At 34.5% G+C, this 22,262-nt stretch overlaps 1 protein-coding gene across 1 annotated transcript in view; it reads left to right on the top strand.

The window, feature by feature from the left end:
* Nucleotides 1-22,262, top strand: part of LOC145691871 (alpha-tocopherol transfer protein-like) — a 119,947-nt gene that overhangs the window by 88,723 nt on the left and 8,962 nt on the right. The window contains exons 4-5 of the mRNA XM_081767180.1: nucleotides 498-747; nucleotides 3,814-3,924. Of these exons, the coding sequence (XP_081623306.1) occupies nucleotides 498-747; nucleotides 3,814-3,924 (361 nt within the window). The remainder of the gene's footprint in view (nucleotides 1-497; nucleotides 748-3,813; nucleotides 3,925-22,262) is intronic.

The following is a 22,262-nucleotide window of genomic DNA, read 5'->3' as shown; positions in this document are numbered from 1 at the left end:
ATTTTCACATTCTCTGTCCTTTAGAGTAAGAAATCTATGATGAAACAAAGTGAATGATGATGGAAAAATTGGTGGAATGAGAAAGTGGGAATTAACGGGAGTATCCCGAGAAAACTCACGGACATGATGTTGTCTACCACAAATTTACTACGCCGCAAATCAAACCAGGGACCCCACGCACCAGAGGTATTTATTAAATAGTCTTAAAATATTAGAAACTGAATACGTTAATTTCTATTACGTTGGTTTAGATAGAGTCCCTTGTAACGATTAACTCTTTGAGCAAATTTATCCAAAAAATGTATTGTTATTTTTCGCTAAAGTTTCAAACACAATTAAGTATTTAATAATTGTTGTTTAATATTGAATGACTTAAATGTATGAAAGCAAAAGTTAAAGATCAGAAAATATTCTGAAAACAATATGGAGGAAAAATTCCAGGGTGAGTAATTATAACTTTTGATTATTTATTATTATTATTATTATTTTATGTTCAGTGACATCTGTCTTCTTCCGAAGCTGACCCCAGAAGGTTATCGAGTTGGATACTTCAATCATCCCGTACATGCTTCAGACGTTGATGTAGAAAGATTGTTTTGGTTAATAACAATGGCTTTAGATCTTTCACACAAAATAGATAATTTACGAACAGGAATAATTATAATAGTTAACTTGGGTAACTTTGGATTTGAGCACACACCTGTATATTTAGCATCATCTCTGAGAAAATTTATGATTACATTGTTGGTAAGTAAGCCCTCTATTGAGATTTAAATAATAACATAATTTTTATAGTAGAAAATGGAAGTCACATGCCATTGCTAACCAATGGTGGTTGGTTATCTTGAAATTTAACATTCCTTTTCGGTGTCAAAGCTAAGGACGTTGTCTTGCAGGTTAACGAGGAATCCAAACTGCATAAGCAATAACTAAAGATCGTACTAGTGTATTCAGCACCAGAGGAGAATATGAAAATCATATTGACATGAGTATAACAGTTACAATGTAAATGTATTATTAGATATACGGTATAAAATAATAACTTTATCTAGGATAAATCCACCACACCATAAATGATCAAAATCTTAGTTGAATATATTAAGGGTATGTATAGTATGTTAATCATTCTTTCTTTTCTTGCATACTTTGTTGTAACAATAAAAGTATGGCAACAGATTGTTTAAAAATATGCCGAGTTACTGTGGTTTTGTAAAGGATTTCCAGTCTGTTCTTAACCCAGATTTCTATACAAGGAAATGAGTGATCGAGTAAGCATTCTCTCAATATATTTGATAAACTTCTTAGGCAGTAAATGCTAACTAAAGGTATTAGCAAGCTACGAATATCAATTCTGGGTAGGCTTCGAATGGACTATAAAACTTCAGTTCTATCTTATGGAAGAGGATGGCGTTAAAATCTATTATCGCCTGAGAAAGGACGCCATTCGAATAGATGAATGAAGATCTAGAAGTGGAAGCGAGATCAGTCGGTCTGGAGATCAATCAATCAACGTGGTCGACCATAACTAATCGTAGTAAGTTTCACAATCTCAAACTTACTATTACGTTGAAGGATTACTTTGTATCTTCAACATGGACTTGGTATGAGCAATCGCCTGAGAGCTTTGGTGCTCAAAAAATTACATTATCTTCAACACAGTAAACAGAATCTTTCGTGTCTTTTAATCATTAAAAACGACTAGACCCTACTTGTGGAGAAGAAATCCACCAAAACCCTGCAGCCTTTTGGTGACATTGAGTTAGCTCCGCCGCTATAGACAGTTTACAGTGATGCCATGCAATTCAAACTACAAGTGAGTATTGTCTTGGATAATCTAGTGGTCCCATAAAAGGGGAAACAAATAGTGATTTGATTAATGTGCGTACATATTGGCCTTTCTCAAAATCAGGTATATATAGAGATTGCTGAAAAAGTCACTCATATTTGGTCTTGCTAGTTATTTTCGTAAAAGTTCTGCATTATGTTTAGTAGGCAAACCTTATAATCCTATTCTCGCGCATGTATGCCTTGTATAATATTAAACCTGTTGAGTTATTCAAATGTATCTTATATTGATTTTGTGCTTCCATTCTTACAAAACATCTTAAAATCTTCTCGCAATTTGAAATTATATGTTTCATGATTATAAAAGTTTTGACAAGTGTTAGAAGAAAGTTATGAATAGCATACCTTGCCAGTATTGAATATTGCAAGGTATAGCATAACATAGCCAAATTCAGCTTTACAAGGTGATCCAAAAGTTTGGGAACATCCTTCTAAATTGAAAATGACTCCAGGGATTGGGATGTCTATTAGCCGTAGGGCTCTAACTAGGACGATGTATGAGTACTGTAACAACCATCTTAAATAAAATTGAAATTTTTAAATGGGGAGGGAACTATTTTTATATGTCCTTTGATGCTAGAAAGCCTCTAAAATCACAAATCTTCAACAAGATATGAGAGACATCGTTCATTAATATGTTACCATCAACCTTTTTCTTTTTCAACTTTAAAACAAATGGCTTAGGGAGGACGTGCACTGCTATGACATAAAATTCAATTGAACATTTTTTGTCTTTCTGTCTTTAATAATTGTTTATTTTGATTTATTCTATATTAGACTTAAGTTCTTTTCTATTTAGACTTAAATTTTCCTCCTTTCTATCTGTTTTTAGAAGTCATATTTTCGATCAATGTTGCTATTCTTTAAGATATTTTATGAGTAACATGGGTTGACCTTTGTCGGGACAACAAGCCTCACCATCGATATACTAAGTCTAATAAACTCGATAAGCCTAATAAACTCAATCAATCAATTTGACTTTTTCATTTTTTTCAGATTCCTAATCTTTCTTTTTCTTTATGTTTTGATTTGTATAATTTCCTATTTTACATATTTCAGATTCCTTCAACCTCCACTTCTTTCTTCTCTTCCTTTCTTCAGAATATACTTCCTACTTATTTTTCGCTTATTTTGTTTCTCATAGCCTTCATACTAGTAAACTTTGTAATGAAAATATATGATTAAATACGAAACAAGAAATGTAAGTTGTTAATTACATTTCCTTATCTTATAACAGCATTAACCACTTTACAAGTAAATTGAAAACTATGTAAATTGAAAACTATCAGTTGCTTGCTGTAATCGATTGACAGTTATTCTTTAAGGCAACAAACTATTGAAAAAGGCTGAAGAACTCAGTTGATATAAATGTCCGATTGATTAGAAATATCAGCTTTATAACACTTCCAAACTAAGCCATGCGTAAGTATAAGAAGTTTTATAGAATGACTATATCCGTCTGTCCATCCAACCGTGTGTGTAGTACTACAAGAATTTTGCAAAGTGTGCTATTTTTGTTTGTAATAAATTACATTGACCGACTTAAACTATTTCCTTTATCTTTGGCCTTCTAGAAAAGTTCACTTATCACTGATTTAGCTCACTTAAAAGGAAAAAATTCTGTCTCATAATTTTGCGAAACTAACGTAGGTATGCTTATTTTTCCAATGACAGCGCTACAAGGTACTGATGTTTTACGTGGAAAGAACAGGTTTTAATAACCATTATTCATAAGAAACTAGTTTTTGTTTCAATTAAATTTAAATAGAAAGTGTCTGCATCATTTATCGCGACAATAATGTAGAACATCAATTTTCAGGTAAGTTATGCTTAGATGATAACAAATAACTGAAATTTCATGAAAACGTCTAGGTTTTTAATTTTAATATTAGAGACGATTGTAGGCTATATAACGTACTAATCTTTAAAGCTTACCATTTTTATATTATTATTATTATTATTTTCCAGAAAGGATATCCAGATCAATTGAAAAATTGTTTAGCAATTAACACCAATCCTTATGTAATGACTGTGTTAAATATGTTTACACCTGTCTTCACGAAGAAACTTATGCAAAGGGTAAGTTTTACGATAGAAGTGTAAGCGTATGATCGTTGATCCTGGAATATGTCGTATGTCAAGTTTTCAGGAGAGAAAAAAGTTGCTTTAACCAAGTTCGAAGTCCCTTGACATTGGCTATGTTGCCAATGTGGAAATAATTCTCTCGTTATTTGTGTAGCATCTTTCAGGAAACTGCTGCTGGCAATAACTTGACATGACTCTTTTTTTTGGCATAAAGCATATTGCAGTATCAACTACAATATAGATATTTCACTTTACACATTGTATAATTACATTCTCCTTTATAGAACTATTTTTCTTTTAAAATCATCTTTTATTGGATGTATAGATTTTAACGTTATAATACCAAAAATTAGATAATTAGAACTCCACATGTATATTTTCTATTCATATATATTTTCTTCTAAGAACAGTACTTTGCATTATGTGGTTAGATCGTCCAGTTTAGAGATTTAGAGATTCTTTTCCAATGTGCGTCCAGTTTAGAGATTCGCAGGGCGTTGATCTACTTTTTCAAGATTCTCATACAAAACTTGTATATTTACGTGAATGAACATTCACATACATAATTATTTTCTCAAAACCTAGCCCTATAAACCACAGCAATAGGTACTTAAGTTGTGTTACTTTCAATATTTTTGATAAAAGAAAGGACGTAGGTAATACTTGCTTTTGCTAGTGAGTAGGCATATTACCGTATTATTACAAGAAAAAAATATATATCGTCTTATTCGTTATAAAACAGACTTTAATTATATTTAAAGCTTTGTCTCGGACACTCGAAAAGTGTAATATGATAACGCTGGAACCATACCAGTACACCAAATGGTTTATATTTTTTATATTCTGCTGATAAAGACATTCACAATCATTAGAGCATCTTTTATAGAGCTTGCGGGATGTATTCTACCACCCGCATGAGAGGCCCTTGGTTAAGCTTCTCCCAATGAAAGGTCAGACAGTCCCTAGATCAACCTCAGTGGTTACCTTTGTAGGAATAGTCGTTCTTCAATTATTCACACCATTACTTCTCACTTCTCAGGTCACCATTCGAACAAATAGCAGCAGTTGCATTACATGATATGCTAGTGTGATCGGAATGTTGACACATAAAGGAACGAAGTAAACTAGGGATGTAGGATCAAACTTCCAGACTAAAGTTTCGAATCTTTAGAAATTCTGAGTGAGTAGGTAGGCTGAAAGTAACAACAGAGTGAATTGGAAGCTGTTCATCTGATATTTTAACCTAATTACAGCTGATTCTACTGCATCTTGATAAGCTAATTCTTATTTAATCTCACTCGACGCCCTTCCGGAGATTCAAATGTGAAATAACTTCACAATTAACATTCAGTAGGTGATGCGGTTATACTGTGAAACGAAAATGCCCTATGTTTTCCAATTTCAGTAGCTTCTTCTTCTTTTTTAATTAGGAGTTTACATGAACCGGGTACAATTTTAAAATTTCCTTATGCACTTAAGTTGTCCAGTTGTGACAGTGAGAGCTTTGTTAATAACAATAGGAGACAAGCTTTGTAATAGCATTCGGATGGTTACATTCTTAGTTAGTTCTATCAGCATATTTTTGTTAATTATATGATATCGGACTACAGGAATCATGATACTGGTCATTTCCACATTCTCTACGGCAAATTGCTCTTCCGTATTACTCAAGTCAAATCAGTAACTACTAACGGGATAGGGTGCAGGTGCATCCCGGTGGCATCATCTGACTCCGACTGCTCCCAGATATCTGTTGTAAAGTAGTTCAAGTAATATAAAACAATTATTTTCAGTATAAAAATTAGCTGCCCCCAAGATTTTCTCTCCACCCCAACTTGCCTGCTCCTAAGAAATTGAAGTTGGGGTCGTCACTGAGTCAATGAGAAATTGAGTCCGGACCTGAAGTTAGATATTTTGTGCATATAAGTAAATAGCTTATAAACTTCAAAATAGAAAATTCTATGTGGTCGCCACAATACTAACGGAATTTCACAGAACGAACTAACGCTACTTTCCTAGCAATCCAGTTGGTACATCTTACTGTAGGATAGGCGTGAACCAACTTGGCAAATAGAAATAGTAGGTGTAACAAACTCCATTCCTGTTGTCAAAAACACATGATTCAGAACAGTGAATACAAATGAAAACGAGAAGATGAAATAACATAAATGAACAAAAACATAGTTTCACCAACATTTTAGAAAAATATGAGTGTATTTTTTTAAAATTCAGAAATATTTTCCCACATTTACAAGAACATTTTAAAACCCAAAACAACAAGGTGAGAAAATGAATTAGCTCATCACATGGGTGCACAGTGCACATTCACCTTAGTAGAAAAATGATGTTAGCTGATTGTCCAAGTTTTTCGACTCCCACCAACCACTCGCGATTCTGGCAACCGTATTGGCAATCGACAGGGCAAGCAAAGAAGACGAATATTAAAGAGTGATTATGCGTGATGATTATGCGCGATACATCCTCTTACTCCCGATTTAAAATAAAATGTTTGAAAGTATGTTGTTTGTTTAATCTGCAAAAATGATAGTGGTGTAGGGGTATTTTCTTTCTATTTTCTTTTAGACGTAATCCGAATATTAAAAATAACCTTACTAGAGGTATCGGAAAATGGATTTCAACTGCTTTTTAATCCTCTTCTATTGTGAATCCTAGCAGAAACGTTATTGAGTCCAATTGATATTTATAGAGAATTATTAGGAGTCTCTTTTTCTTATATTATCAAGTTGTTAATATTTACTAATACTTTTTGAAAATAATTCCGAAAACAATTCGGTTGATCAAAGTTTATACAGAGAGATGTAATATAAAAAGTTTATATATTAGTATGATGGGAACTGTCTGTGAAGAGTTTGACTTTGAACTTTCTCAAATTGGAATGAAAATTTTACTTTCATTGTTTTTTCATGTTTGACTAGAGCTTGTACACAAGAAAGGATTTGTTACAAAGTTTAGACTGGAGATTAATATTTTCTCTTTAAATTAACATTAGTGTCTGTCTTCCTTCCTTTTTCTAAAATTGAAAATGAAGGTATTGCTCTTAGAAATGATAAACTGATAACTCAGGAAAATATTCTACTTTCCAAATTACTTTGGCTAAAACTTTAAAGAGAAGCCAACAAATGTAACTCAAAATTCTGTTATCATTGCACTGTATTTCCTGTGCAGCCACGGACATTAAAACTTGGAGGTTGGATATATAAGAAATGATAGCTTTTTCCAGTAGCAGAATAGCTTAACTGTATGTCTGATAGTTGCACAACCATGACAGCAAATATATGTCCGAAAACATAACATGCCAGGATATTCCTCCACTTGGAGGAAAAAGTATTACTATCTGAGAACGTCACTTAGAGAAACAACCACGAGATAAATCTGCAGAAATTCAATTCACGTTAAGTTCAAAGAGATAGGAATTAATACAAAGAAAAGGAAAAGAATAATACGCATCATGCAGAGACTGAAAAAGTATGGACAGCTAAAAAAAATGGAAAAGAAGGAAAAGAGCAAAAGACATGGGAATAAATTAAATTTTAACACTTCAGGATAAACAGTCTCCGTCTATCCCCCTGCATCTTTCTTGGTTTTTCTCCCTTCATAGTATCAAACGCGAACATCATTTATAGTGTTTAATTCCTTTAAAAAATGTAACTCAGTCTAGGCTGAGACTCGAACACAGAATCCTTAGAATGACAGTCACACACGGTTCCCACTTATCTGCACAGGCTATATCAACTGCGTTTATAAATCAGCCATTACACGCGCTGTTATCAAACGTGTTAAATCAGCCATTATCGGTGAGTTACCCCAGTTATACTTGAAGTTTGAATTTTATTTACGGCCTTTAGCCATCTACGGCAACAGCCCCATGTTTTCATTAAAAGCTTTTGTTCTGTAGATTAAAATCAAGAATAAATTAATCTATTATGAATTAATTTCTTGGGTGCACCAACACACACACATACAGCGTATATATATATATATGGTGTTTGAAAAAGAACTCCCTAGTTTTAAGTATCAATTTAATTGGGAAATGAATGAAAATTTACATCAATGAGTACATATCATGAAAGATAATTTCTTCAAGTTTTGTTTAATGTTGGTAGACTTCAACGTGGGATCCATTTGTGGCCCTGCACACGTCGAGATGATATTCCACTTCTCGCCACGTATTCACCAACATTTCAGATGTAACTGTCCCAACCGCCGCGACTATTCTTTCCCGTAAATGATTGATGTCTCTGATCTTTTCACTGTACACAACGTTTTTTTATGTGGCCTCAAAAGAAAAAGTCCAGTGAGGTTAAGTCTGTGCTTCGTCGTGGCCAAGGTATTAGGCCAGCCCTGCCTATCCACCTTCCTGGAAAGCGAGTGTCAAGAGCCGCACGTACATGGTTACTGTAATGAGGTGGGGCGCCGTCTTGTTGGAAAAACGCAAGTCCCTTTTCAGACTCAATATCGTCCATTGGGGAAAGACGTACTCTGTCAGCATGTCATAGTAAACGTCCCCGTTTATTGTTTTTTCTACAAAAATGAAAGGACCAATCACACGATCTTCCATCAAACCACACGAGACATTAAGTTTGGGAGAGTCACGTTGATGCTGAATATCTTCATGTGGATGCTCTACCCCCCAAATTCTGCAGTTATGTCGATTAACGGCTCCACTGACATGAAATGTAGCCTCGTCAGAAAAGAGAATCTTTTTTTTTTTAAAATTGACATCATCATCAATTCTGTGTAGAAAGTCAGCAGCAAACTTATACCTTTCGATTTTATCAGTAGGTTTAATTTCATGTAACAGTTGCAATTTGTATGCGCGCAACTTAAGTCTGTTACGCACAACATCATACACAGTACCTTTAGGCATTCGTAAGTGTAGACTACGTCTTGCCAATGACTTCTTCGGGTTCCGAACACAAGAAACATGGATCTGTTCAACAACATCTTCAGAAGTTCTCGGTCTACCTGGTGATTTTGCTTTTAAAACACTACCGGTTTCCTTGAAAGACTTTAGCCAATGACGGATAGTTTTTGCTGTAGGTGGTTCATCACCATACTGACGTCTAAAATTACGTTGCACTGTTATAACTGACTCAGTTTTCACAAGCCAAATAACACACTGCGGAGTACACATTCTGTTGTGGAGTACACATTGTTGCTAAGTTGCTCTGCACTGCACGCCTGCCTGGACTGAACTGAGGAAACAGGGAAAAACAGCACTGGTGTGATCTCAAGGTCAAGCAGACCTGCCAACTGCAGGGGAGCCAAACTTGGAGAGTTGATGAATCAAAAACCACAAACTAGAATAGTGTATGTCACTTTGTACAGATTCTAGGACACATTAAAACTAGGGAGTTCTTTTTCAAACACACTATCTATCTATCTATCTATCTATCTATCTATCTATCTATCTATCTATCTATCTATATCTATCTATCTATCTATATATATATATATATATATATATATATATATATATATATATATATATATCGGATTGATTAAGGATTAAATAAATTATTTCGTAAATTTACGAAACGGGTCTTGAAGGAGGTCGTCGCAATAGTAATAACATCTCGTAGCGTTGTTACGTAACAAGCAATGTAAATAAAGCTTCAAAACCAAAAGTTGCAAGTTGTGCCGTGGGTAAATCGGTAAGATCTCTGTTTCTTGGGTGGACCAACGCGGGTTCAAATCTCGGCTAGTTCACTTTAATTTTTCTTTCTCTCAAAATACATTTCTATATGTTTCTATTTGTTACTAGTAATTGCTTTATTGCATTTTTTGTATATTAACTTAAATTAGGGGATATTAAGTAGTCAGGAAGGTTAAGATAAATATATGACTGCTTTATTGGTGTGTGCAGTCCAGAGATGAAGTAAGTCAGTTGCTCAATTGGGTCAAGAGTTGTAAGTAGGTCGTGGGTCAACAAGCCACCGTGACTCACTCTGACCCAACAATCCATTCGACCCACGCTGACCCACTGATCCCCTCTGGCTCACCAACCCATTCTGCTCAGTGCATTGTAGACAGCTTCTTCTGAGCACTGGTGAATTTGTCTACGTTTTACTTTCAAGGCCTCCCTTTTTCTTCTTTTTTCATTTGTTTCTATTGAACAAAAAACTTCAGGCACTCTTGCAGATCTTCAGGCAATTGACCATTTTTGCAATTGTAATAATAGCAATAGGACTGGCTTATTGACTTTTCAGACACAGCCTGCGAGTTTTTAGAGGAGCTAACTACTGGAAAAAAATTTGAATCACCTATAATGTATGAATTATTATATTAAAAATTGATATAACTATATGTGTGTGATCATCATGATCACATTGCAAAGTCAACTGAAATGACATTTGACATATACATAGTTAGGCCCTAATCGCAATATCATTTTTTAAAACTCTCTTTTATTGGGGGAAACATTTTCTATATATAGGGTTGATTTCTAAAAATAATGGAAAACGATCGATATTAGTTCAGAAACAAATTGAAAAACAATTGATGAGAAATAAAAATACAGTGTTGCGCATTTTACATATACTCCTTTTTATTATAATAATTGCTGAAACTTGTGTTTATATATGCAGCGTTCATACCATAGGGGTATCACGTCATAAAGTTGTAAGGAAAATGGACATAAAATTTGTACTGTAAGCTTAATTACGTGGGAATTTTAAATTTGTACGGGATGCTAAATTATATGGCCAATTTTAGACTTCACTTTGGTCTAGTTTACCTTGATTTGAGACTTTCAAATTCCATCCTATTTTCCACTAAAATGTCAGAAAGTCAACAAAGAAATAATTATATATGATAATTAAATTTAAATTCATCGCAATTTGGGCCATGACAAACACTTTACCCTTGTATATCGTAAAGATGAGATCGACCGGTATTGTAACAGAGCGATGCTTGAGCGTTGAACCGTAAAAATTCAAACTCCGATTAGTGATAATTTCACAACCTTGTTTTATTACAAGTGTAAATTTTATTCAGTGGAGAATAGATCGTGGATCATGGGTTAGAGTTGATGACGATGGGTTTTGGTGGGTCGGAGTTGGTCACACTGGTTCAGAGTGGTTCATGGTGGATGTGAGCTCGAGTAGGTAACGGTGGGTGGTGGGCCATGGTGCCTTGCAGGTCACGGCGAATCGTGAGTCACGATATATATACCCTTACACAGTTGTTTCTTTCTTTCGACCATGTGAATTACTGTCCCGCTCTATGAAATGTTCTTGTAGTGATTGTGCTATGTCTAACATACAGATTTTATTCGAACTAAATGACCGACTCCGATGCCAAATTGTTCCAATTTCGCCTATTCGCAATGTGAATACAATAGACAAACCAATATTTATAAGGTTACCTCGGTGGCCTGGTAGTTAACGCCAGAGATGGCGTGGGTCAATGGAAACTTGACCCACCACCCACCGTCACCCACGAGCCACTGACCCACCACCCACCGTCACCCACTCTGACCCAAAGCCCACCGTGACCCACAACCCACCATTACCTTCTCTGACACATGATCCACCATGTCCCACAACACACCGTGACCCACTCTGACCCACCAATCACCATGACCAACTCTGACCCACTACCTATCATAAACCACTGACCCACCAAAACACACCATCATCAACTCCGACACATGATCCACGTTCTCTTCTCTACCGACTAAAAAGTTTACACTTGTAATAAAACCAGGTTGTGAAATTCTAACTAATCGAAGTTTGAATTTCTACGGCCAATCGCTCAAGCACTGCTCTGTTACAATAACTATGGATCTGGCCTCTACGATATAAAATGGGAAAGTGTTTGCCATGGGCAAACTTACGATGAATTTCAATTAAGTTGTCATGGTCTAATTATTTCCTTGTTGAATTATCGATATTTTTCAGTGGAAAAACGGATGAAATTATTAAAGTCTCAAATCAAGGTAAGTAGACCAACGTACAGAAGCCTACATTACAAATTTAATGTCTATTTTTCTCATAAATTTATGAGTTGATTACCCTGTGCTCTAAGCGCTCCATATAATAAACAAGCTTCAGCAATTATTATAGTAGAAAGTGCATGGTAAGAACATATTGACATATGATACGAAGCACTGTATTTTTTGTTACTAGCGCAATGGCTAGTAATTATAATTGCTTTATGTGTCGGTTCAAACCCGGACCAAGGAAATTTTTTATTTTTTACTTTGTTTTTAAAATTTTCATAACACTTTTTTCATTAAAATACGATGAAAATAATACTCAAAAAAGAGATTTGCTTACGACACGTGTGTAGTTTCACTCTACGAATCCACAGTATAAGTAGTAGTAGTAGTAGTAGTAGTAAGAACGGATTAGAAGCCCCGCAGGACTTGTTTTGTTCTTCCTTGACTGCCATAATATAAACTTAACCTCAACTGCGTCTTCAATGTTCTTCTTCTTCAATTCCAACAAAATGACAATTTTCTTCTATTATTACTATAATACGCAATATATACACCAGAAGGTTTGGACAATCGCAAACTGCAACCAATCAGAAACGTGTTTTTAGTTTCTATGGCTATGGTCGAGGGTGAAAAATATATGCTGTTCAGAAGATTTTGTCTACAAGCAGTGAGCAGTGGGTCTGTGGGACAGAGTGGGTCATGGTTGATGGTGGATCGCACTGGGTCACATGTAGTTGACCCACTCATAAAACTAGAACCACTTGACCCACTGACGCACCCCAAATCTGGTTAACGCTTCGACATCTAGAGTAAACAAGTTCTGCCAGGGGAAGTTTCTTCTTTCAAAATATATTTTATATGTTCATATTTATTATTATTAATTACTTTCTTGCATTTTTCCTACGTTATCTTAGGTTAGTGACCGTGGTTTAGAATAGTTTATATAAAGTGAAATACGGTTATGTATGTTTACACTTTCTTTTATTTCTTTCAAAATACACTCCTATCTGTTCTCGTAGTCCAATAGTAGGCATACCCATCTGCATTGATCAACTATGACATTCTAGTTTATGAATTTAATTGCTTCGGCTCTTCTGAGCTTAAGATGTAAGTAAAAACACATTAAGAACAAATAATAAAGAAACTAAGTCTACCTGATCGATAAAAATAAGAATTATATAAAATGCAATGAGCTGATCAATATGGTATTACATACCTATTTTTGGGCCACCCTGTATATTATTAATAATGTATTTCTTGCATGTATGAATAACTAGCAGGAATACCCATTTTTCGCATGGGTCAGATAAAATATCTATGTAAACAAACTGAACAACGAAACAAAAAGATATCGGTCATTTTTTACTACTTTTACATATCAAGGTAAACGTCCCTGAGACCCCCTGGTTCGAAATTTAAAAGAACGCCTCTCGCCTCCAAGCGATTGGGCTGTATTTGGAAGTCAATGCCTCTGAAAGAATCACTATTCATCTCATCGACCGTGAAAACTAAGGATTTGATACTAATATAGGTCATTTTGGAATATTTTTATATTTCGATACCCCATCTCCCGTGTGACCTCGACCCTCATAAAATGGTAGCAGATTTTGAAAGCCATTGCTAATGGAAGTGTCACCGTTGATCTCAGCGACCACGATAACAATGAATTCAACACAAATATCGGTCATCTTCTAATATTTTTACATGTCCCGATAAACGACCCCTGCCCCTGAGACCCCTGGTTTGAATTTAGAAAAAGGCTTTCTCCTGGTCTGGGTCCTGGATAAAGGTATCCTTGACCAAAATTTAGTAACTTTCAGTCAACTCGTCCGATTCCCACTACGTACACAGACCCACACAGACAGACACACAAACAAGCTCGTATTTCATACACACAACAGATAGAACAATCCAGAGCATTTTTTACATAACACAGCGTTCTTTCGCATAGAACGTTGCTATGTGGCTTCCACCCAGTTAAGCCTTCTACTAAGTGCTGGAGGCATTAGGTACGACGTAAGTACGTCTGTTATATCTCTCTCTTCTATCGAAGTAATGGGTCACTTGTACTCCTAGTATTAGCCATTTTGTTGATGCATTGACCTTGAAGAACCAACAAATGGATTTTCATTGAGTCACGGGTCGCTTTTGTCCGTGAGGTTAATATACAGCAGAAATTACCTATGCATTATTAACCCGGTGTAAAATAGAAAGATTATATTGGTTTTACCTGAACACCCACACTTTTGATGTAGCAAGAGCCCTTCCCACAACTGCTTCCAATCTGGCATAAATTTAACTTCTAACTTTTTGAATTATACACATGAGTATCATTGATATGTTAGTGTTAATAATATTTATGAACCAAAGTCAGGTTTTCAACTTCCAAACTGTGTCGTGCATAAAAGTCGGAAGTCTTATAGAGCTGGTTCATCCGTGTGTCTGTCGACAGATACCAGAGCAAAGACAGTAAGTGATATCAAGAAATGATTTTCTACCATTGATCCTGCATCCAAAGAATTGGTTCCATCTCATCCGTTAACTCCATATTCAAGCCAGAAGTGGTTGAAGTTAGCTATTTCCGGTTCTAACATTTAACCCATAGATGAAAACGACAACATACAAGGAGAAGATGTTTTTTCGTAAACGATTTCGTGTGAATAAGCATCATATCATGATCATCCATAATACGCTACTAAAATTGAAAATCGTTTAAGTTTATTAATACTTCCGGTTTCAATACCAGTTTCGGCTTTTATCGTCATTGCATGAAAAGGTAACATAGCGAGAACTGACTTTTGAAAAAGAGTTACCATCTAGAGAACATCATGAGTATCCAAAATACTCTACCAAAACCATAAATGGCTGAAATTCCCACTGATCTTTAGAAACAAAAGAGTTTCTAAGAGTTTTCAAGAATAACATTTACTAGTACTTCCGGTTTCAATTTCCGATTTTGGCCTAATAGAAATAGTAAATGCTTCAAGATGTGATCTTTTGCAATTAATTCAGTGTCCAAAGAATATATTTTATTTCCTTTGTTAACCTTCTACTCAAACCGGAATTGCTTCAAATAAGTCATTCCGGTTTCAACGGTTGTTGATATACAAAGAAAATGATAACTGATAGTGAGAAGCGGTTTCTGCAAATGATTTAGAGTGTAAAGACAACATATCATGACTATATACTACACTCTACCAAATTCGGCTTTGTGGAAATGTTATTTGCGAAATATCAATCGAAGTGAAATGAAAAAGATCTAAGTGAATCCAATTGCTAAATATATTCTAGATTTATTTTAAACAGCTAAAATGTTTACTCACTTTCGCCAGTTTATGAACACAAAATGGGAAATTAAGATATTGTAGCAATTACCTTGCTTTCTTTGCTAGAGTTGGAATTTCCGAAAACAATGCATCACATGGTCAGAGATTTTTAAGGAGGACTTTAAATGCCGAGTTTCATCTTCCTATGGTAAGAGATTCGTAAGAAACTCTCTTTCTTTATATTTTGATACACCTTTCCTCGCCTAGAACATGTATTGTATGAAAGTGACGTGAGAAAAGCCCGGCGAGAATTAACTAACGAGGGGAAAGCAGACTTTGGTAAAAAAAAAAACTTCGGGGCCATCCTTCGCGAGGTAGTAGTGCACATCTAAAGTGTTAATATTACAAACTGGGGGAGCGCAATACCCAGAAATAGTGGGAGAAAAGCGTCTTAAAGATTCCAACTCGGCGTATGTATGAGACGAAACGTAAAGTTATCAAGTGACGGGATGGCAGAGTTAGAAAGATCCACGTTTCACGTGCAAAGGCTCCTGGGTTCGATTCCTGCTATAGCCTTTTTGTTTTTTCCTTTAACCAATAAAGTAGTCATTTTTAACTACAAGCAATATATTAATTCATCATATATTTGTGAAATTTTGTCAAATCCAGTAGACGTCAGCTAATCATTTTCTTTCAAGTACTAAATGTATTTAAATACTCATTTCAAACAGTTCATTCCATTTCCCGTGATGATCGGACAGACATTCACGGTGTCACTTTTACATATTGACCTCGTATTCAGAGCTTGTCCCCTTTTCCCCTCAAAACCAGATTTTTAGGACCACGGAAGATGGGCTCACATATTTGAAAAAATATGTTTATGTTCATCTCTTCCTCTTATGATATATGCGTTAATGAATTATAGAAACCCGATTAACCCAAATGCTAAATACAGTATATTAAAAAGATAATTTCAAGTGCTTCATCCGTTTTGCTATGATGACAAGACAAAACCTCGATGTTATCATTCTTAACTATTGAGCAAAAATGATACAAATTACGCCTATTCTCCACCTAATACCGAAAGTTCTAAACACGGTCGGACATGTGCACATGCGTTTTAAATAGGTTTTTTAAAAGTTTTATCTAAGATTTTAACAAGTTTTATCCCACAAACGTTAAATATTCTGTTTGGCATAATATTTTAACCCTCTCTGTTACGATAAGCAATTTAATAAAATATCGTGACAAGAACCCACTCCGAAGTAGATATTAAGTATGTTAATAAAATTCATTTCAGCCATTTTTGGTTATGATAGACAACGTATTTTTCATTTATATACTATGTAGATATAGATTAATAGTATTGTTACTGTCTTGTTATTTACTTATGTAAGTTATTAATTGATATAAAAATGAGGTGTTATGTTTAATGTTTAATAATACCTATCATATTTCATGTTATCAACAGTCAAGTAGCGAATTTTGTGTGCAATATGTATATTACATTGAATTTAATGTGTCACGCTAGTAGCAAATTAAGCATGAATGCTAGAACATTGTTCAGTTTCAGTTTTTAAGAAATTTTCTTTCCTGCCTTTCTATTATTTTGTCAATAGCTTACAAAACACTGGCACCTGACTTTTGCATGCATAGTTTTTAACATTTTTCGCATATACTTTTCTCAACGTTTAAGTCCTTTAGGCTAAAAGAGACGGATGATTAATGAAAATAAATTCTGGTTAAAGTAAAGATTTAATTGACTCTTAAAGGGAATTAAACAAGAGAAAACAAGAACCAAAACCGCACGCGCTAGCCATTAAACCAGCAGAAAGCAGGGTAAGTGTCATCTCATTTCTCGGTGTGTATGACGACGTTTCGTCGTCTCCAGGTCTGTTCCGGCCATACTGGGACACGAGTGTGACTGCTTCCAGGTTACGAAATTATTGACCAGTTTCATCACTGCTTCCCAATACTAGTATAATTATAGGGTCTGTTCCAACCCCAACAGGTAATAACTGACTGTGGCAAGATACTTGTTTTCTAAAAACGGAGTTCGATTGTCGGCAGGAGTTCATGTATTTTGGATCCCACGGTAAGCTCTAAGTCCATGTCTCATAAAGCCTTGCTGATGAATGAGACGCTAAAATCAAATCAACTACTACAACTAATAACAGCCATTCTAGAAAGAACTCTCCAGACAATTTTCTTCATAATAAACTTTTTTGGATCAAACAGGACAAACATATATGTATAATAATAAGCATTCTGTAAAACCAAAAAATGATGTAGGAACTCGAACGAAAAATAGATTCTAGCAAGCAAAGTACTGTATTTTTGACATTATTCAATTTGATCAGTTGCTACATTTGCTAACGAAATGTTGACGTTACATGTTCTCCCTTAAATATATGCAAAGGAAAAAATATCTTTTGACCAAAAATCCGGCGTTAGATACGTTAATTTATATTTAAAAACCGGAAAACAGGAGCTGATTTGGCGAGCTGCTCCTGTATTTATCGCTAGTTTAGTCAGTTCATAACGACAATATTATAACCATGGGACGTCAAACTTGTGTTGAGTTCTTCAAGGTTTAAATTTCTTAACATATTTCCGATTCTATTGAGAGTCAAACTCATGGTGTACATTTCAAGGTGAAGTTTCCCTATCTATTCAAGAAACTTTTATTTCAGCATATAAGGGTAAATTTTTGACTAACTTCAAATACCCTGCATTTCATTCCAATTTATTTTATTATAAACAATTCCTTAATTCTATTATAGAATTGTTCATAATATTTGTCATATTATCTTCGACATTTTCAAGCATAAATGTATCATTTTTCATTCCTTTATATAACGAAATGCAATGCCATAGTGACATTTTACACTATGCTCTATGTTCCGTTAAGAACTAAATGTATTTTACATCTAAACAAAAATAAAATTAGTTATATTTAGTTCCAGAAATAAAAATGATGGAAGCCAATGTGCTGAACACACACAAAACAACTGAAATCCATCTCCTTCACCATAGCTAATTATGGACTACAATTGAAGAGAATTCAATTTATTTTTGAGCTGTAAACTTATTCATAGTTTTTTTATTAATAGTCATATCTAGAACAGTTTTACGTTTGTAAAATTCTACTTCATCTTGTTCGCTTGACAATAAATAAGTACATAAATGCAGAATAGCAAATCGCACCTTAAATTGTAACCATATGTTTCTTTTTACTGGAGTTCTACCTGATCGATGAGAAAATAAAAATAAAAAAGTAGTAGGACGAAGATTCGAACGCGGGAATGGAAATTCTGCACGGATCCAATGAGATATGGAACAAGATACACAAGACCTCTACCCTATAAATATATGGCGATAATCGTAAGGTTCACACTGTGAAAGAACTTTTTTTTGTTAAGTTTTACGATATTTCTATAGTGTCTTATATGAACTGCAAAGAGAGGGATGATGCAGTTATCGATTTGGTTAGAGATTGAGCTTTTAGAACTTTAAAACGTTTAATTAAATCGCGAGGTGGTAGTAAAAAATGTGTACCGATTTAATTCTCATAGTAAGGGGCAAAAAATACTATCCCGCGGAAAATATTCATAAACTTACGTGACAGACAACGCATCTGTGTGTATTGACACATTGCACTGAAAGATAACTGCAAGTTTTATAAGAGTATAAACCCATTCATTTATAGAGGAGATAATATGAATTTATTATAAGGGTTAGTCAAACTGCAGTCAAGCGAGTTCGATAAACTTGCCATGTAGAATATAAGAAATACCGCTGAATCCAAACAGTGTTCTGTTAAACTTTTTTGTGCCAAGAGTGGCTGAAACTTCTGAAAATTACATTTGATGAATTGGTAGATTAAAATACTGTAGCGCTGACATTGCACCTACTTCCGAGTCATCGGGTCTGTCTGAATAATTAGGTTTGTTTGAGTCGCTGGATCTATCAGAGTGAGAGCGGGTTTGAAAAGCAATTCCGACTCGAGTGACTTGTATAAAAGTCGTGACCAAAGTGGTCCAAGTTGCACCAGTAACATAATTTACGAAGAAATAAGAGTTACGATATTTAAAAAAAGAATGAAACTTTCGCAAACGAGGAAACTAAACATGACATTGTATATAGTCAGTTTAATTTTCCGTTTAATCAGAAGCACTTTTCAGATTAGGTGCTAATGGTAATTTATTATTGAAACAATTTTCAATAGTAAAAATGTAATGAGGAAAATATTTAACTAAATTTGAGAAAGTTGAGAAAAATATACAGGAAAGAAAAATTTTAAAGAATATGCATGCAAAATGTCTGGTGTTAGTGTTTTGTAAACTTTCGACAAAACAATGGCTGGACAGGAAAGAAAATCTCTTGAGAAATGAAACTGAAGAATGCTGCAGCATTCAAGCTTAATTTAATACTAATGCGATACTTATTCACTGCGTGACTGTTGATTACATAGAAAGTGTTGTTATGTATTGTTCACCACATTAAACGTAACAACTCATATTTGATATCAAGAAATAACTTATGCATGCAAGACAGCACCAATAGTATTAATCTACGTCTGTATTATACAAATGAAAAAGACATTGTTTAACGTAAAGGAAATGGTTGGACCGTTCGGTGTGAAGTTTTTAACATAGTGAACATCGACCTCAACCTCAAACTGGGTTGTTGTCAGGTCATATTTATTAAAGTGCATATAATAATAGAGGAGAGAGGGTTAAAAATACATAACAAATAGAGTACATCGCGTTAGTGAGATGAAACTTACTACCGTAAGACGGGATTACTATGCACAAGATTTAAACCATTTGAAAGAAAATCGCATGTAACTTACAAACGTAATGATTTAGAACACTGTGTTTTAAACATATAATAGCTAGATATATATAAGGAAAACATTAGTGCAAGTTTATTAGTAAACATTCAGTATAACCATAGTTATTGTAATATAAACTTTGGTGCAAAGTAACCCCATAGCTGGGGCGCTTTGCACAACATATAAAAAAAGTATGTTTGACAAGCGAACGTAACGTTTCTGTGCAGTTTTCCCTTCAGTATTTATACATTTTACTTTCTACACAAAACTGCATGCAGTCTACAAATTTTGATATTAGAATGATGATACTGGTATCAGTACTTATTTTGGATTATCGATATTTGTAAAGAAAATTATGTATTTTCTGATACCGGTACAGGAACCGCATTCTAATAGTGTAGCATATGTCCCACAAAAATGCCAACTCAGGATCAGAAAATAATCCCCGTGAACTGATTTGCCTTGGTTATTCCTTATGTCCAAGAATATCATCCCAACCGTAATTAGTGAGAGATTTAAGTGATTTGGGACTTTCAGGCTGAAACCCACCAAATTGCATGATATTTTATAACAAATTCTAATGTTAGTCATTCCTATGCGCATAAGCAGAACCCCCCCCCAAAAAAAGTCTAGTCACCTTTAAAAAAAACGAAATCTTTGTGAGTAAAGATCTCTCAAACTACTTTTTTGGATCCACCACTGTTCATAATTTATTTTCCAAGAAATTCATTCCAGCATCTTCCTAAATAAGAAATTTTTCTAAATTTAGAATGCAGGAGGTTCCAGAAGTAATAAATGCGATCTAAGCGGTATTTTGGACCGGTGCAAAGGAACCCCGAGTAGACTGAAACTGCATTCTCCCAGTTTTACTTTTTTTATAACTTTAAAAACGTTTCACATTTCAATTTCAACTATTGCATCAAAGTTCCAATATACACAGTAGTATTCTACGAAACTGACTTAACTTTGACAGAAAATCTTGTACGTGATATCTTTCAAATTTTGGTGGCCTTTACAGTGGCTGCTTTCCATACTTCTACAACAATGAACCCTTTCGGTAATTAGAAGTGATGTTAACCGCCAACATTATACCCAATATACAGTTAGATGTTTTATCTTACGGTAACAGTTAAAACTTCCTCTTTTCTGTTCATCGTTTTGCCGACAGAGGACTGTGAAACTCTTTTCATATTTTGTGCAAAGTAACCCCTGATGTGCAAAGTACGGTATACAAATTTACGGTATACAAAATCCTTGTTGAAAACGAGTAAGCACGTATCCAAGCATTTTGATAAATTTCTGTATGAAGTGAGGAAGATGGTCAATTCCTATAATTTTGTTCATTTAAGAATGATGATATAGAGCTTGTATGTCTTGGGTTCACATTAAAACGGATGATCTGCTTGAAATGATTTGTTTTCTTCCTATACTGTATGTAGCGTTTGGCTCCAGTCAGATTTTTATACTGTTACATTCATTAACATGTGTGCTGTAAGAGGAAGGTGAAACTAGGTGTATAAATATATTGGTTTAAAATGTGAGCTCATCTTTCATCGTCTTCAAATATCAACTTTGAAGGAGAGAGGAGGCAAGGTCCAAATACGTGGTGAATATGTTAAAGTGATATCGTGATTGTCTGTCTGATCGAATAACATGAGTTGTTCTTAAACCTTTGATTCACAAGTTTGTTTCTTCTGCACACCAAACTACAGGTTTAATTCTCATACACTGCATTTGTTTCAAATACTTCTGTCCGGCACTATACAAAAAAATCATCCCTTCAATAAAAGAGAATTTTAAAAATGCTAGGACATGTTCTGTTTATTTATAATAAAGATTTAATATACTGAATTTCAGCTCTCCAAGTTGAACAACTTGTGAGATACTAAATTTTTCGCAAAAATTCAGATTCACTTAGAATATGTAACATAATGAAACCGATACGCGTATGATAACTTCCCAGTTGGGATTGGGACCTAACTATGTACCAAAAATCATTTCATTTGACTTTGCAATTTGGATGTGATGATCACGCACACATAGTTACATTCAATTTTTATATAATGATTCATATATTACACATGATTCAAACATTTTTCCCAGTAGTTAGCTCCTCTAAAAAGTCACAGGCTGCGTCTCAAAGCTAACTAATAGGTCCTATTGCTATTATTACAATTCCAAATATCAATATCTAAAATTGACTGAAGTTCATTTTTCAATAGAAACAAATGTAAAAAGAAGAAAAAGGATGCCTTGAAAGTAAAAC

This window comes from Thermobia domestica, chromosome 8 (genome assembly GCF_964235325.1).
Source record: "Thermobia domestica chromosome 8, izTheDome1.hap1.1, whole genome shotgun sequence".
NCBI lineage: Eukaryota > Metazoa > Arthropoda > Insecta > Zygentoma > Lepismatidae > Thermobia > Thermobia domestica.
Note: the sequence above shows the minus strand (reverse complement) of the source record. Positions and strands in the feature narration are given on the sequence as shown.